The sequence below is a fragment of the Carex rostrata genome, chromosome 5, assembly GCF_964058835.1.
Source record: "Carex rostrata chromosome 5, lpCarRost1.2, whole genome shotgun sequence".
In the NCBI taxonomy this organism is placed as follows: domain Eukaryota; kingdom Viridiplantae; phylum Streptophyta; class Magnoliopsida; order Poales; family Cyperaceae; genus Carex; species Carex rostrata.
Window position 1 is genome coordinate 6,521,686 of NC_135922.1, and position 16,375 is coordinate 6,538,060.

A 16,375-nucleotide genomic window follows, 5' to 3' on the forward strand; every position below is an offset into this window, starting at 1 on the left:
GAATTATTGCTAACAGCCAAACTTATGTCTAAAATGGATACAAAATCCATTCACTCAGCTGCTTTGATCATATCGGCCAGTAAGGAATTATTACTTACTAAAACTGAACTAGGGTTGCCTAATTGAACTTCTATGTGTTATCTTATTGACAGAACTCACCAAAGAACTACTACGTCTGTACTCAGCACCACTTGGTAAGGGGACAGATGAAACAGGAAGAACACCTTTCCACTTGGCAGCATCAACTGGAAACCATAAGATTGCCAAACTCCTATTGGGTAAAGATCGATCATTGGCATACATCCAAGATTCAGACGGATCATTTCCGGTGCATACTGCGGTACGAATGGGCCATATTGAAATGATTGCCCTTCTCTTACAAAGGTGCCTTGATTCAGGTGAGCTACTTGATGGTAATGGAAGGAACTTCCTGCACATTGCCATAGAAATAAAGAAGGCATACGTTATCTTTAAATTCCTAAGAGTTTCAAAAACCAAATTTCTCATCTCCCACTGGAAGAAAATGTTCAATAGAATGGTAAACACGATGGATAACAAAGGAAACATGCCATTACATTTAGCGGCAGAACATGATAATGTTATGCTATTTCTTTTAGAGAACAATGAATTGGACCTTCCTTTACAAAACAGGGAAAGTCTAACAGCTGTCAACATGTGGTCCACATTTCGAGAGCTGTCAACATGTGCTAAAACGACCACAGAGAGTTTGATGGCCAAAGCCCAATTAGTAGGCCTGGGTTCTGTACTTATTGCAACTGTAACATTTTGCTGCAGCTTTTACTCTTCCAGGAGGTACCAATCAAGATACGGGCACCCCAATTCTAGGAAAGAAAAAATTTGTGTTCAGGGCATTCATCTTCGCAGATTTCTTTGCATTTCTTTATTCCTTCAAGGCTACTATGTCGCTCATATACAGTTCGCAGGTTCATAACTCTGATACGATGGAAAGATGCATTGCTTTTCTTGAAAATTTCAGAAGGATACAACAATAGAGAGAAGAAATTTGCTGCTGAAATTAACTTCTATTGCTTCCTTATTAATTCGGATACAAAGTACATCTGAATTTATAGTACAACAAAAAGACTAAATCTGAAACATCTAAATTTAGTACCCCACTATCTATCCTCCTATTACAACCAGTCCCCAAAATAGAATTATTCCCTATGTATCCTGCTATCACAAACTTGACCTACATGACTAATTATAGAACCCACTAACTCAACTACATGCCTAAAAATACATTACAACCCGTTGCATCTAGATCTCTAAATCTGGAATATTTGGACTCTAATTTTGTATCAATATTCAACACTCCCCCTTGATACAAAATTGCCAACTCCAATTGCTGATCTGAATTTGTCAAATTTGTCTTGTGCTAATGCCTTTGTAAATATGCATGTGTTTTGTTCTTCACAACTTTTGAGCTTGCGCTTCATTGTGCTTGCTACGACCAATTCATCTTTCTTTGCTTGATACTATTCTTCATTTTCTGCTGCTTCTTCATTGGTTGCTGCGTCTACAACAAATAATACTTGTGTTGTTTCATACAATTCCTGCACATATTTCATCTTTCTTAGAGGTGTTTCAGGAACAATATGACGCCTGCTGTACACTCTTATTGTTGGTGTTTTTGGGTCAGGGTTTTGGCTTCTGTTAGGACTGTCTGGAGGTAAATTAGCATTAGAACTGCTGCTGTTCAGATCTGAACTGATTGAGCTGCTTGGCTGTTGAAGTACTTCATCTTCCACATCATCTAGCTCTATAGCAATAATCTCTACTCCTTGTTTTTCTTCATTCCATTTCCAATTTGAATTTTCATTAAACAATACATTTCTACTCACCATGACTTTACCACTTTCTGGACTATACAACTGATACCCTTTTGATTGTGTACAATACCCAATGAAAATACATTTTTCGGATTTTTCATCAAGTTTGGTTCTCTTTTGAAGGCAGCAAATATTTTCTTCTTTTCACAGATGATTATAGTAGAATGAGTTGGGTGTATTTCCAACAAATTGGTATCAGAGCCAAAGGTTAGAGATCAGGGCAGATCCGACCATGGCAGAGAACATGAGCGTTTCGAATCCGTCGATTCCGCTGTTCAAGGGAGACAACTACGAGTTCTAGAGCATCAAGATACGAACTTTGCTCAAGTCGCAAGGTCTATGGGAATTGGTGGAGAAGGGAGCACCGGGACAGATCCCACACCAACAGAAACAGCGAAGCGAGATGCGAAGGCGCTATTCTTCATCCAACAAGCAGTGCATGACACCATCTTCTCGAAAATTGCAGCAGCCACCAACGCAAAGGAGGCATGGACAACCCTGAAAACAACATTTCAAGGGACGATAGATGTGACTCTTGTTAGAAATGCTTGAACAGATTCGCCTTGATTCATGTTCAACGTCTCAAACTCTCTTCTCAAGCCTTGTAGCCTTATCTCGTGAACTTTCAAATTTCCCTGGAATGTGGTTTTCAGGGTTGTCCATGCCTCCTTTGCCGATGCCGCTGCTGCTTATTTTGTGAACACCGTGTCAACAACGGCTTGTTGAATGAAGAACAGCACCTTCGCATCTCACTTTGCTGTTTCTGTTGGTGTGGGATTTGCAGTCGGTTCTCCCATCTCCACCAATTCCCATAGACCAAGCGACTTGAGCAAAGTTCGTATCTTGATGCTCCAGAACTCGTAGTTGTCTCCCTTGAACAGCGGAATCGACGGATTTGAAATGCTCATGTTCTCTGCCATGGTCGGATCTGCCCTGATCTCTAACCTTTGGCTTTGATACCAATTTGTTGAAAATTTCGGAAGGATACAACAATAGAGAGAAGAAATTTGCTGCTAAAATTAACTTCTATTGCTTCCTTAATTCGGATACAAAGTACATCTGAATTTATAGCACAACAAAAAGACTAAATCTGGAACATCTAAATTTAGTACCCCACTACTTATCCTCCTATTACAAGCAGTCCCCAAAATAGAATTATTCCTCATGTATCCTGCTATTACAAACTTGACCTACATGACTAATTATAGAACCCACTAACTCAACTACATGCCTAAAAATACATTACAACACGTTGCATCCAGATCTCTAAATCTGGAATATTTGGACTCTAATTTTGTATCAATATTCAACAGCTTTTTCCATGAATGATTTTACTGTTGCTGCACAATGCATGGTCATTGCACTGGGATTAGGTCTGTATCTAGTGCTAGCTCCTATTGAAAATATCGGAACTATAGTTCTCGGGTTGGCGGTCTTCATCATTGTTGCTAGCAATTTAGCCATTTTCAAGCTACAATCTACACGTCGTTTGAGGGTGCAATCAAAAATACTGAAACACATTGAAGATATAAACCCCAAGAACATCATTGCATTTGAACTATTTTTGAGATATACACTGGTGATCAATTGGATCCAACCGTATATATTCATAATTGGGTTTACACTATTATCGAGTATAGAGAAACATGTAAAGCACTGAAGCAGTTCTTATGTTGTACTGGATTTTTTTATTTACAGGACCATTATTAGTCTACGCACGGTCCACACAGAGAGGTGCGCAGGAATTGCGGTGCACAGAAAATTGCTCTGCGCCTGAAAGACCCTCAGCGGCGGCAACGTAACAATAAGGTGAATGGAGAAGTGAACTGAAACCCTAGTGGCAGCGGAACCCTACAATTGCAGCGGACTAATATGAACACTAGAACCGTTGATCGGACTGCCGACGGTGAGGTGACTCTGATACCAATTAATTTGTTAGGGTTTCTAGGGTTTGAGAAGAGAAAAAGAACAAGAGACAAAAAGACAGCTCAAAGTGATTTGAATTAACTTTAATTATCTCTCTTACAAAGAGTCTATACATATGCCATAACATAAACATACATAGTCCAACGGGCTCAAATAGTAATTTGGGTCATAACATAACAAGAACATTACATTCACTTCCCCATGAAACCAGCGGCAGAGGTGCAAAGATTGAATGGGGGTTTTCAAGATTATAAGTTTCCTAGTCAACCAGAGGCAGAGCCAGAGTTCTTCAATTATACATGGGCTTTTATTAAAAGCCATGTAAAATTTGTGCTTTTATACACGGTTGTACTTAAAAACCGTGTATGATAACTTTTAGGTGGAAAAAAATATAAATTATACATGAATTTTTATTTAAAAAAGTCTTGTAATATTAGTTTTTTTTTTTTACATGATTTTAAAACCGTGTAAAATTTAGCAACCTAATTGTACACGACTTCTATAGATATGGTTCAAAAACTGTGTAAAAGTTCATTCTTTTACTGTGGTTAGTAGCGTTTTCTGCACTAGTGTATATAGAGAAATTTCATAAAAATCATCGTACCTTTCAAAATGTCCAAACACCCCTTCTAGATTTATTCACGAAATGTCTTCGTGGCCCCTCATTTAAGTCTAGCCTCTTGCTTAATTTAAAACACAAATACTTAGTTTTATTTTCAAATTTGAAATAATTATTCTTCAATTTCTTTTGAGCTAATGCAAGAAAAGAAAAGAAAAATGTGTTGGGAGAATAGGATAAAGGGAGTCTAAAGAGCAATAATATTTTTTATTTATATATAGAAAGATGAAGATCAAATCTATCAACTTTCATTTAATATCTATAAAAAAAACCTTTCATTTAATGTTCTCAAGATTAGTAATATTTGAATAACAATTTCTTCACACCCAAATGTTTGATAAGATGTTGTTGTGTTTGTTAATTTTTGAGAATTTCTATAGTTTTCAAAAATTGATGCATGCTCTTATTTTGGTTTTATTGACCATGAATTTTTATTACCTGATTATTATTTCTCTTATAAGTAGAATTGAATTATACTTTTACATAGGTTTCTTACTAATTAAATATGGAAGTTGAACTAATAGAAACAATGATGAATGTAAACAAGTTACCATATCTCGGACAATTAAACATAACAATATTTAATTTCAGACAAAATGCAAGTTCGTTTCAAAAGCCTCTATAAAATATCCACATCTACATTATTTAGTAAAAATTCAAATAATGTAAATTACATGATTTAATTAAAGCCGAATATTATTAACTCAAAGCTTATAAGACTTAATAAAAATTATAAATATTTTATAATTTTTTTTAAATAGTTAGATCCGTACTATTTAAATGCACTAGTGAACTGATTGGGAGAGATTATACTAAAAAAATATGAATATTATCTCATTAATACTGCCATTTCTCTGAAGTTTGACATAATTTATCATAGCGATTTATATAAAAAAAAAAAATTGAAAGAGATCGTGCGGAAACCATAAAGAAAAAAATTCAGTCAAAAATTAAATCATTAAAGTAAATAGAGAAAAGGTTTCTGTCCACTGGATTTTGTCCACCATTTGTCCACAACCTTATTCACTTCCATCTGTCTTTTTACAGTATACAAGATTCAATTGAAAATTTACAGTATTATTTGAAAATTTTACAGTATATGAGATTCAATTTTACAGTATATATTTTACAGTATGCAAGATTCAATTGCAAATTCTACTGTATACAAGATTTAATTTTTACAGTATACAAGATTCAATTGAAAATTCTACTGTATACAAGATTCAATTTTACAGTTCTGCTGATTCAATTTTACAGTATACAAGATTCAACCCAGTGCGGACGCTAATAATTAACTCTAACTGCCAATAACCGCTAATAACTAACTCTAACTGCTAATAACTTCCTATAACTGTAATTTCCGAAAGTACAGTTTGAAAGTACATTTATTTTGTCCTGTTGTGCAAGTTGCAATCTTTTTCTAACTATCATGGGACCACTTCAAATAGTTGCTGGATGTTTTGTGATTAACTGATATATTTTATGTAATATATTGTATAATTATACAGCATGTAGAAGTAATTTTACAGTATTCGCGCAAGTCAAAGCTGTGGACAAATGGTGGACAAAAAGCTGTGGACAATTAGACGCTTCCAAGTAAATAAGAGGTAAGGAGAGAGATTGGAAGAGAGAAAGAAATGGAGACCTCAAAAAAAGCATTATGTTTGAAATTTTGAGAAGGTATTTTATAAAATTTTCACAATTATCACATGCATCAGATCATATTAGAGATCAATAGAGGTCGAGAGACTTTGAAAAAAATATAATTAATTAAAGATAACTTTCTAAAACAACTTTTCTACTTTCAAATATCAAATCAAATCTAGTAACACAGAACGGCCCAACAACCATTTGATTTGATTGTCTATGCACCGACTAGATTCGAGATTAGATAATAAACAAAATATTTTTCGACAGGAGTCTTGAGTTGACAATTAATATATATTGACCATTACGTTAAAAAGGTCTCTTAAATCATTTTAATATTAATTCATACGTGTTAAAAATAGTACATTGAATAAAATATCAATATATATATACGCGTTGCAAACAACCAGAGGGGAGAGGCGATATAAAAAACAAGGGGAAATTAATTTGATGTATATATACCCCTCAAAAACATTGAATTACGTATTCCCCCTAAAAAATTAACATTGTCATATTTATCCTTCTAAATTTGAAAAACTCACAGATTTACTCATTTTAGTGTCTTTTCAAATTAAATTTATAAAATACTTATTTCTACACTTTATTAGTGTTTCATAACAATACAAGTCTTCTATACTTACAGAAGTATATATCTAAATGTCACTGTGTATGTGTAAGAAGTGGAGAAATAATTGAAATTGCTCTCAATAAAAATTAATTAAAATACTGACATTTGTATACATGCTACATATTTTTTTTCTTATAAAAGGTAAGATGAGCATTTTATAAATTTAAAATGAATTTTAATAAAAAAAAACTAAATGGGTTAATTTGTGAATTTTTTATATTAAGAAGGGTAAATTTTTTATAAATTTAAGAAAGAAAAAATATCGTAATTTCTATGTTTTTTGGGGTATACATGAAATTGAAAAGCGCAATATAATGTCATACATTCATGCACCTAAAACCGCGTTAGATTAACTGAATAATTGGTATTAAACTATTAATTACCCTTTGGTCGGTCTCCTTCCGCGTCTTCTTCACTACTGTGATCAATCGTCTCCATTTCTCTGCAACTATTTATGTAGCAGCTTATATAATTGATAGTCTTTCAACTCGCTATATATATGGATTCGTAGAAACAAGCTGTTGCAGAAGCAACAGTGACTTACTACTGGTAAGTGGTAAGCAAATCTCTTTCTAAAAAAGATAGAATTGGTGTCACACTGTCAGTAACATTTACCAATTTAAATGGCAATTCTCAGCCGCTTCCCGCGCCTCAAATTCCTCCTCAATTGCTTCTCCGATTCAAGCGAGGCTCCGTCGCCAATCTCTATCCTACCGGATGACCTCCTTCTGAAGATTTTCTCACTGATCCCCCCAGCCGACGATCCCGGACTTCTCTTGCGGCTCTCCGGTGTATCTCGCCACTTTCGCCGCCTCTTGCTCTCACCGCTCCCCTCCTCCCTCTCCCTCCATAAGCTCACCATCTGCTGCCCCGGCATCCTACACGCCGGCATTCTTGTCCCATATTACCCCGATTTTTACCGCTCTGACTTCGAAAAACTCTACCTAGAATCTTCGAATGATTTGTCAGAAGCATTAGATACAGTTCCTTCTGATTCTTCATCAAATCAGTCCCAGAATTTTACTGCTCTTTCATCTTACGAGAAGAAAAAGAAGAATGGCAGGAGGAGAAAATGGATGGGACCCACCGGTTCACACACAGCAACCGGTAATTGGTCGCTGAGCCTCGAAGAGGGTAACAAGGTGTTGGCCTCAGTGTTTCGTGATGACTCCTTGTACATATGCGAGGAGCCCGGGTGTGTGCATGAGGAAGAGAACCGCAAGTTCAAGCTTTTCAGGGGCGTTTTCAAGGATTTCAACAAGACCAAGGTGTGGAAAAGAATTCAAGACCACAACTGGATGAAAGTGAAACTCAATTGCGTGTATTGCGAGTGCAATGAAATGTGGAACTTGTCCATGGGTGGATGTTTGAACAATAACGAGTCGTCTCATGAGGATGATTTGCCTTTGTTACAGGCTTTTGTGTGCAACAACGGACATGTATCAGGTGCCTGGAAGGACGAAAAGCCATGGTAAGTCTAAATTTTGTTTAACATTTCAAAAAAGTACTCTACTTTAATTGCGCAGGTACCAGTACTAATTGAGAAGCTACTTGTATTGTAAAGAGATGGTTAAAAAAAAATTGTTATTTATGCTTGGAATAGATGTTGATTTTTAAATGAGACTGTTTAAATGTTTTTTTTTTTTAATAAAACCAATTCTATGGAGTATTTGGATATTGATAAATGACATATGCTTTAATGCCACTTTACAATTAGTCAGATTTTCAGATTTGTTTGTTATTCTAACTATTTGTCATTTGGTGTACTATTGTGCAGGACAATTGAAGATGCAATTCCAGGCTCACCTTACTACATGGCAGCCAAAGCATGTTGGAGATGACATTCCTTCAAAGCCTCTCCCTGTCAGTTTGAAAGCAGATTGGGAGAATACCAGTGTACCAGTGGTACCATTGTTGATTGAAGTCTGATGTTTATTAAGCTTGCTGTTATGTTTCCTTGTTTTATATGCTTAATAAGTTGACTGTGAGCATATTTCTCAGTATGTGGAGATACTGGTATTTGGTAGATTTATACTGGTACATTCTGGTACCAGTTTTTTGCTGAGGAGCTAAATGTGTGCTGAAATTTTGCTACTGCAGAGAGCAATGGTTACAGTTGCTGCTGTTCTGTAGCTAGGGATGCCTTTGTCTGACTGAGGCATTTTAGATATCTCCAGGGCCTTTCAGTATGGGGTTTTATCTTAGTTTTTACATAATATAGGTTACTGTCTAGTTGATGTAAGAACTAGACACTAATTAATAAGCATTGGGCTTTTTAGCCTCTCATTCAAAAATAAAACAATTAAGGGCATAGAAGAAAAAATCGGAATCAGGTAAATTGGTCGGAATCCGAAACGGATCGAAAACTCGAACTTTTTTACCATAAGATTGTTTTATATTAAAAAATAATTTGTCAATATTGTTGTTTAGATAAATGATTACAATCAAATAATCCGCTGATACAATGTAATACAAGCATTACTCCCTCCTCAATATCTATTTAAACACTTATATTTACACGTAGTAATGTATTCTAGCAACAAAAGGTAGCATGATATGGTGGTAGTTGGCTTAGTTGATGTCAAGAGTTCCCTAGTACGAGTCACACAGGAAGCAAAAAATTTTGGAGAGTGATATTTGCGTGTTTTGGCTGAAATTTTACTAGAATTGGACCATTTTGACTGAAATTTGATTAGAATCAAACAATTTCAGTCGAAATTGAACGAAAAAATCACCTATCATGTAACTCGGCCTGAAATCAGATCAGTATATAGCTCAATTCCAATTCGGATCGGCCGATTCTGATTCAGAACGGCCGATTTTTCCTTCCATGATTAAGGGTCCATTTTTTAGGTTATACCTTGAAATTTTGTAAACCCCCACATTTTAGTAGAATGCAAGTAATAATCGACACTAGTCAACTAAAATAGCAGCCTAGGCCCAACAAGAACTCCAAATATACGGCCCAAATAAATTATTAACCATCGGACCCCACCTGTCAGAAGCCATCTTCTTCTTTTAATAGCCTTTGTCGAACTTTGCTTTACTTTATGCCGTTGACTTTTTATTTCCCTTGATCACCCCCTATGGAATTGTAAAGAGAGAAAAGAGGTACAGATTTAGATGGCAGCTTCCAAGTTTCAAGCCCTATGGAATCACCCCGCCGGCCCGAAAACTAGTTCTCTCTCTCTCTCTCACACACACACACACACACAAACACACACAAGCACACAGATACACAGCAGAGTACTTAGCATGATTGTCATGGTTTTCTGAGTTATTCGATGGTTTAACCGATGAATTAATAACTGTGAATATTTGTTATAATTATCTTGCTATTCTCTAATTCAGGGGCGGGTTCATGATTTTCATCAGAGGGGGGCAAAAAAATAGCGAATCGGGTTTAAAAAGCTAATCAGATTCATACCCAATGTAGCGAATTGCCCCTCTGATCCAATGTGGGTCCACCCCTGCTCCAACTCAGCCACTGGTACCTGAAATCAATAATACTATTTTAATTAATGTTTAGTTTTGGGATTTTGATGTATTGTACTTTTTTTCATATATTAATTGCAGTTCATTTCTGGGCACCAACATTCAAATGGGGAATTAGCATTGCTAACATTGCTGACTTTGCCAAGCCTCCCGAAAATATCTCTTATCCTCAGCAAATCGGTATGTTTATAGTCAATATCATGAGAAGAACTTTTGGTTCCTACTATTTTCATATTGTTTTTTCAAATGGTATGGTAATAATTAACTTGTTTTATTAATTTTTTTAACAATAGCTGAAAATTTTGGTTTGCTTTTATGAGGGGCAACCTGCAAATAACATAATTGGACTGGTTTTATTATCATGATGAGAACTAGCAAGGCTTATCTTTACAAGTGAGAATTAGGTGCACAGCGAAAATGTTTGGTCTAGTTTCCAAAAAGCCATTAAATTTTGTAATCTTTATATATAGTTTGATATAGAGTTGTCAGCAGAGGCGGATTCAGAATTTTCGTCAAGGAGGAGCAAAAAAATAGCGAATTGGGTTCAAACAGTTAATTGAATTCAAACCCATTTGCTAATCGGGTACTAAATTAAAAATAATGCTCTAATTTCAAATTTCCAATGCTCGACTTTTAATTTTCAATTCTCTAACTTCTAATCCTAATTACCAATTAAAAATTAAGAAATGTATCATAATTTTTTAATCCTAAATTTAATATTAATTACAAATCAAAATTCCAGACAATTGCAAAATAAAATTTCAGTGAGAGTCAAAGTCAGTCCAAATGTATAAATTTCTACAAGAATAAAATTTCAAAATCCGGGGGCTGATCTAAGCTGAGTTTGCTCCTGGTTGTCAGATGTTACCGTTCAGTAATAGCAGTTTCTACCAGTACATGGTAATTGAAATGTCCATAAAAGGAAATTATAATACTTATCTTGGTAAGTAAAGGTACTTTGTAGGTGCTACAGATTCACAAAATGGAGAAAATATTGAATTATTTTATCTTGGTAGTTGATTGACATGGAAAATGCAACCTGATTTGCGGTTTCTACCATTATATATTTTTGTGATGACTGTATTATTTCGGTGTGCAGTTGTTACTGGCACTGGAGTTATCTGGTCTCGTTATAGCTTGGTTGTTACCCCGGTATGTACAATGATCTACTTGTTTTTTTCGTTTGTATTTTTTGCCTCTTTATATTTTGTAAGTTGCTAAGAACATCTAAAATTTTAGAGTAGAACTAGAGTGTTCTTAAGTTTACCAAGTCTCTTTCTGAATTCAATTTAAAATTTATCGGATAAAATCGGACAAAAATTAGAGTTGAGCATACAAAGAGACTTGGTAAACTTAAGAACACTCTAGTTCTAATCAAAATTTCATATATTGGCAAAGAACACTAAAATTTTCAGAGTTGCTAAGCTTCCTTGAATTAATTATTATATGATCCAATCATTAGAGCAAATGATAGAAAATGTACATCCTGGTAAATATTGATATTTTTGCCTCTAATTACTTGAGTATGAATTTTGTTTTTAATTGTATATGGTTTCTTCTTTTGCAGAAAAACTGGAATCTTTTTAGTGTTAGTGTAGGCATGGCATGTACTAGCATTTATCAACTCAGTAGGAAAATACAGTAAGTTTAATACACTGTTGTCAGGGCTGGATCTAGTATTTTTGTCAAGGAGGGGTAAGAAAATAGCAAATCGGGTTTAAATAGTTAATAGGGTACTAGATTAAAAAAAAAAACAATGATCTAATTTCTAGTGTTTTGTCTTCTAATTTCTAATGCTCATTTCTAATACTCTGACTTCCAATTCTAATTACCAATCAAAATTCAAGAAAATTATCATTATTTTAACTCTAAATTTAACAGTACAAATCAAAAGTCCAGATGGGACAAATAAAATTTTAGAGAGGAACAAAGTCGATCCACACCTATAATATGTCTATAAAATTTTAAAATCCTGAAAGAGCCAACCTGACCTAAGATGGGTCTGCCCCTGGCTGTTGTTATAGTTTTTTGTCTTATTTCAGTTTTCCATTCTCTCGCTTTCTAATTCTTAAGTTTTTTAATTCTTGGTAAATAAACTTTCTTTAAAAAATTTAATTTTAGGCAAGATTACTTGTCTGAGGAGGAAGACAAGACAGCAGTAGAAGGCAATCTGGTGTGACTATCAGCAACACTCTTTGTATTTTCTTTAGGCAAAGTTTGTTGTGTCCTGATTTCATATAAATGATTTATTTGTAAATTTGTTCTTTCTTATAAATCAAATAAACTCATTTGTGTAATTTGTTGCTCAAAAGCCTAACAAAATTTTCTTCTATTTTTGTTGTGTTTATTTCTCATGAAAGCTGCTTGTCTAAGTTTGGGCTTCAAAAATATTAACACCGTAATTAATAAGGCAGTAACACTTGAGCAGAATTACTCTGACAAATGAATAAAATGGAAGTTTTGGGGGCCTCTTTGTAAAATTGTCATTCAAGACAAGGTTGGGCTACAACAACAGAATTGGGCCCTTAAAAATTATAGCACAACAAAAAAAACTCCCGATTTTTTTTATTAATACCCTCAATTAAATAAAAATCCTCAAAAATACCCTCAGTTTTTATTTTTTATTTTATTTTGAAAACTACCCTAACCGCCCCACTGTGGTGCGGTTCTCTTTTGAAGTGGACTGCCCCACAGTGAGGCGGTTCTCTTCTTTTCTTTTTGGGAAAAAAATTAAAATGAAAATATTAAACTAAATAACTATAAATGACAAAAAAAAAAAAAAAAAACCCATATGGAGTGGTCGGACACACAAAAAAAAAATCCCACTACGAGATAGTCAGACAATAATAATAAAAAAAAAAATAGCCATCCGCCCCACTGTGAGGCAGTTACGATAGTTAGAAAAAAAAAATGAGTGGATTTTTATTATATTTTTTAATTGATGGTATTAACAAAAAATAGGAGAAAACTCGCACATCTTAATTAAATTAGTTCACCCCATGTAATTCCAGTTTTTGTCTTAAAAAAGAATACAAGAACCAAGGGATTAAAATAGAAAGATTTCTTCATTATGAAAATCCCCTTAAATTACCCATATTTATCTTTTACTTTAATACATAGTTGTATAGTACACCTTAAAGCACCAGATACAAAATATATTTAAATATTAGAGAAGAATAAATATTTTTTTTTTTGAGAGAAATAAAGAGGTCTAGCCTCTAGATTCCATTAACTGAGACACCAGGGGTGTCAATTTTACAAAAGAGTTATAACAAAAAAGTAAAGATCATGTAAATAAACAGCAACAGAAGAGCAAAACAAAAGAAAACAGTATAAATACAATAAGTTTCTCTAGTGGACCTGAACCTGGAACCAACTTCTGTACTCCAACTTTATCTCTTGCGCAATGGTTTCATCTGTTCTGTGTTGTTTTGTGAATGTGCGAAGGCATCTCTCTCTCCAAATTACGAAAACCAATACCACTTGCAACCTGGTGAGATCCATACTGTTGTTGTTCAGTATGATTTGCTTATATTGGCCTCTTCTGAACTGATCTGTGTAAGTTATGGTTGCCATGCATCTTTGAACTTGCCTCCTAACCTGATCCGTGTACCTGCATTCTTGAAATAAATGCCTAACCGACTCCATTGCCTGTTGGCATAGACAGCACCTGTTAACCATTACCCATCCTCTCAACATTAGGTTATCCACTGTCAAAATTTTATTTTGCAACATTAGCCATAAAAAGATCATAACTCTACTTGGTCCTCTGATTGTCCATATCTTGTTTAATGCTGACTCGATGTATGGCCCTTCTTCTAGCATTGTGTAGCAAGATTTCACAGAGTACTCACCTTTCTTACTCCACTTCCATATTGCCTTATCACCTTGCTCTCCTTCTTGCGCTACTTGTGTGTGTTGCAGCTGTAGCATGAGTTCATCATACTCATTCTGTGCTTCCTGGTGCAATACCAGTGGTACCCGTATGTCCCAATTCCCTTGCTCCCTTGATGCACTTACCGACACGGATGGCTGTAGTACCAATGAATAGAGCTGCGGAAACTGGTGACATAATGGTTGTTGCATCCATAGGTCCTGCCAGAATCTAACCTGTGCGCCTTGTCCTACTTTGAAAAAAATCGATGCTCTAAGAAATTGTTATGAATTCCTTAAGCCTGCCCAAAATGGTGTTGTGTTTTGTAACTCCCATGGTCTGACTGTTGGGTCTCTGAGTTTGATCAGCTCCATCCATCCCGGCTTATGTATTTGCAGCCAATGCCACATGACTTTCATTAGTAATGCCCGATTAAAAGTGTGCAGGTTTTTGACTCCTAGCCCTCCCAATTTCTTTGGTTTGATCACTATCTCCCATGAGATTAGGCTTATATATCTGTTGCTACTTCCCTTGTGGCCGTGCCATAGGAATTTTCGCCTTACCTGATCAATCTTTTTTATCACCCATTTGGGTAATAAAAACGTTTGCATCATATATATTGGCATAGCAGTGAGTGTTGCATTGACCAATACCAACCGTCCTCCTATTGATAATAGGCGTGCCTTCCATGTTGACAACTTTTTGGTGATTTTCTGGATGAGCAGCATATAGTGGTTCTTTTGCAATTTTTTGTTGGATAGCGGGAGCCCTAGGTAGTTAAAGGGGAATTGAGCAGCCTTACACTGCAGGTGCTGCGCCAGTGCCTCAGTTTCTTCGCTTGTTGCAGCTGTTAGCAAAAACTCTGATTTATGCAAGTTTACTGCAAGTCCTGATAGGTCATAAAAGATGTGGAGCACTATTTGAAGGAACAACAGCTGCTGCTTCGTTGGTTGTAGAATGATCAATGTATCGTCTGCAAACAACAAGCAGGTTCTGCATCCTGCAAATGGCATATGAAACAGTTTCAGGTTTGTGAGCTTTTCCGTCCATAGCGTGAGAAAATCCATTACTATGATAAATAGGTAGGGAGATAATGGATCTCCCTGCCTTAATCCCCTTCTGAGCGTAATTCTTTTCCCCTTAATGGAGTTCATGAGCACCTGCGATGATCCTTTGAGGACCGCATTCTGCACCCATTTAATCCATATATGCGGGAATCCCTTTGCCACTAACATCTGTTCTAGAAAGGTCCAAGACAATGTGTCAAATGCCTTATAGATATCTGCTTTAAACAATCCAATTTTGCTCTTTTGCTTAGTGGCCATGGTTACCAATTATTGTGCATATAGGAACCCTTCATTGATCAGCCTGCCCTTAATGAATCCTGTCTGGTTTGGCGATATCAGCTCGGATATTTTATCTCTGATCCGATTTGCCATTATCTTTGAGAAAAGCTTCTGAACTGAGTTGACCAAACTGATTGGCCTATAATCATTAGTCGTTAGGGTCCCTTCCTTCTTGGGTATAAGTGCTATGTATGAGTCATTTAATGGTTGCAGCACAGCATCTGGTGTCATTTGTATGTGAGTGAAGACTGCCAACAAATCCGGCACTATGATATCCCTGAAGATTTTATAAAACTCTCCCGTGTAACCATCTGGCCCCGGGGCCTTATTTGCAGGCATGTGATCTATTACTGTTTTGATCTCTAGCATGGTGATTGGCTGTGTCAAGTCTTGAGGGTCTCTGACTTGAGTTGTACACAGATTCTGAAAATCAAATTGCACTGTGTGGTTGTGCTGAGTTCCTATCAATTCAACAAAGTGTTGGAAAAATAGGTTGGCTTTGTGTTGATGCTCTGTGACCTGTATCTCTCCTTGTTGAATTGTGTCTATCCAATTCTTTCTTTTTTTGACTGATGCTACTTGGTGAAAGAACTTAGTGTTCTTATCCCCCTGTTGGACCCATTTATTTTTTGCCCTTTGGTGCCATTTTCCTTCTTGCTGTATAAGCATCTCATTGCGTCTTTCCTTCATCAGCGGTTGAAGTAGCCTTTCCACTGGTGTTAAGGGTCTGTTTTCTGCTTGTTCAATTAACCATTTGAGACATGCCTCACATATCTCTTTTTGGCAATTGCATCTGTCAGCATGCTCCTTCTTCCACTTTGTGATACTTCTTGTGAGCTCTTTAACCTTAGTCTGGTATGAGCTTGGGTTCTGTGCCGTGGGCATGGCTGTCCATGTTGCGCACACCATTTGCTTAAATTCCTCATCTTTCAACCATGTATTCTCTAATCTAAAGATGTTTGCCGTTGGAAATTTAGTATGACTTGTACA

The 16,375-nt window shown here is 35.8% G+C and overlaps 2 protein-coding genes across 2 annotated transcripts; both read left to right on the plus strand.

Moving 5' to 3' along the window:
- The first annotated feature begins 7,228 nt into the window (after positions 1-7,228).
- On the plus strand, positions 7,229-8,740 carry LOC144554339 (phytochrome A-associated F-box protein-like). The gene is made up of 2 exons (XM_078302666.1): positions 7,229-8,141; positions 8,448-8,740. Exons 1-2 carry the CDS (start codon positions 7,294-7,296, stop codon positions 8,509-8,511), a joined length of 912 nt encoding a protein of 303 aa, XP_078158792.1. The 5' UTR covers positions 7,229-7,293; the 3' UTR covers positions 8,512-8,740.
- A 936-nt stretch (positions 8,741-9,676) lies between these two features.
- On the plus strand, positions 9,677-12,373 carry LOC144554541 (mitochondrial pyruvate carrier 3-like). Its single transcript, XM_078302857.1, has 5 exons — positions 9,677-9,848; positions 10,247-10,345; positions 11,265-11,317; positions 11,733-11,806; positions 12,287-12,373. Exons 1-5 carry the CDS (start codon positions 9,794-9,796, stop codon positions 12,342-12,344), a joined length of 339 nt encoding a protein of 112 aa, XP_078158983.1. The 5' UTR covers positions 9,677-9,793; the 3' UTR covers positions 12,345-12,373.
- The last annotated feature ends 4,002 nt before the right edge of the window (positions 12,374-16,375 follow it).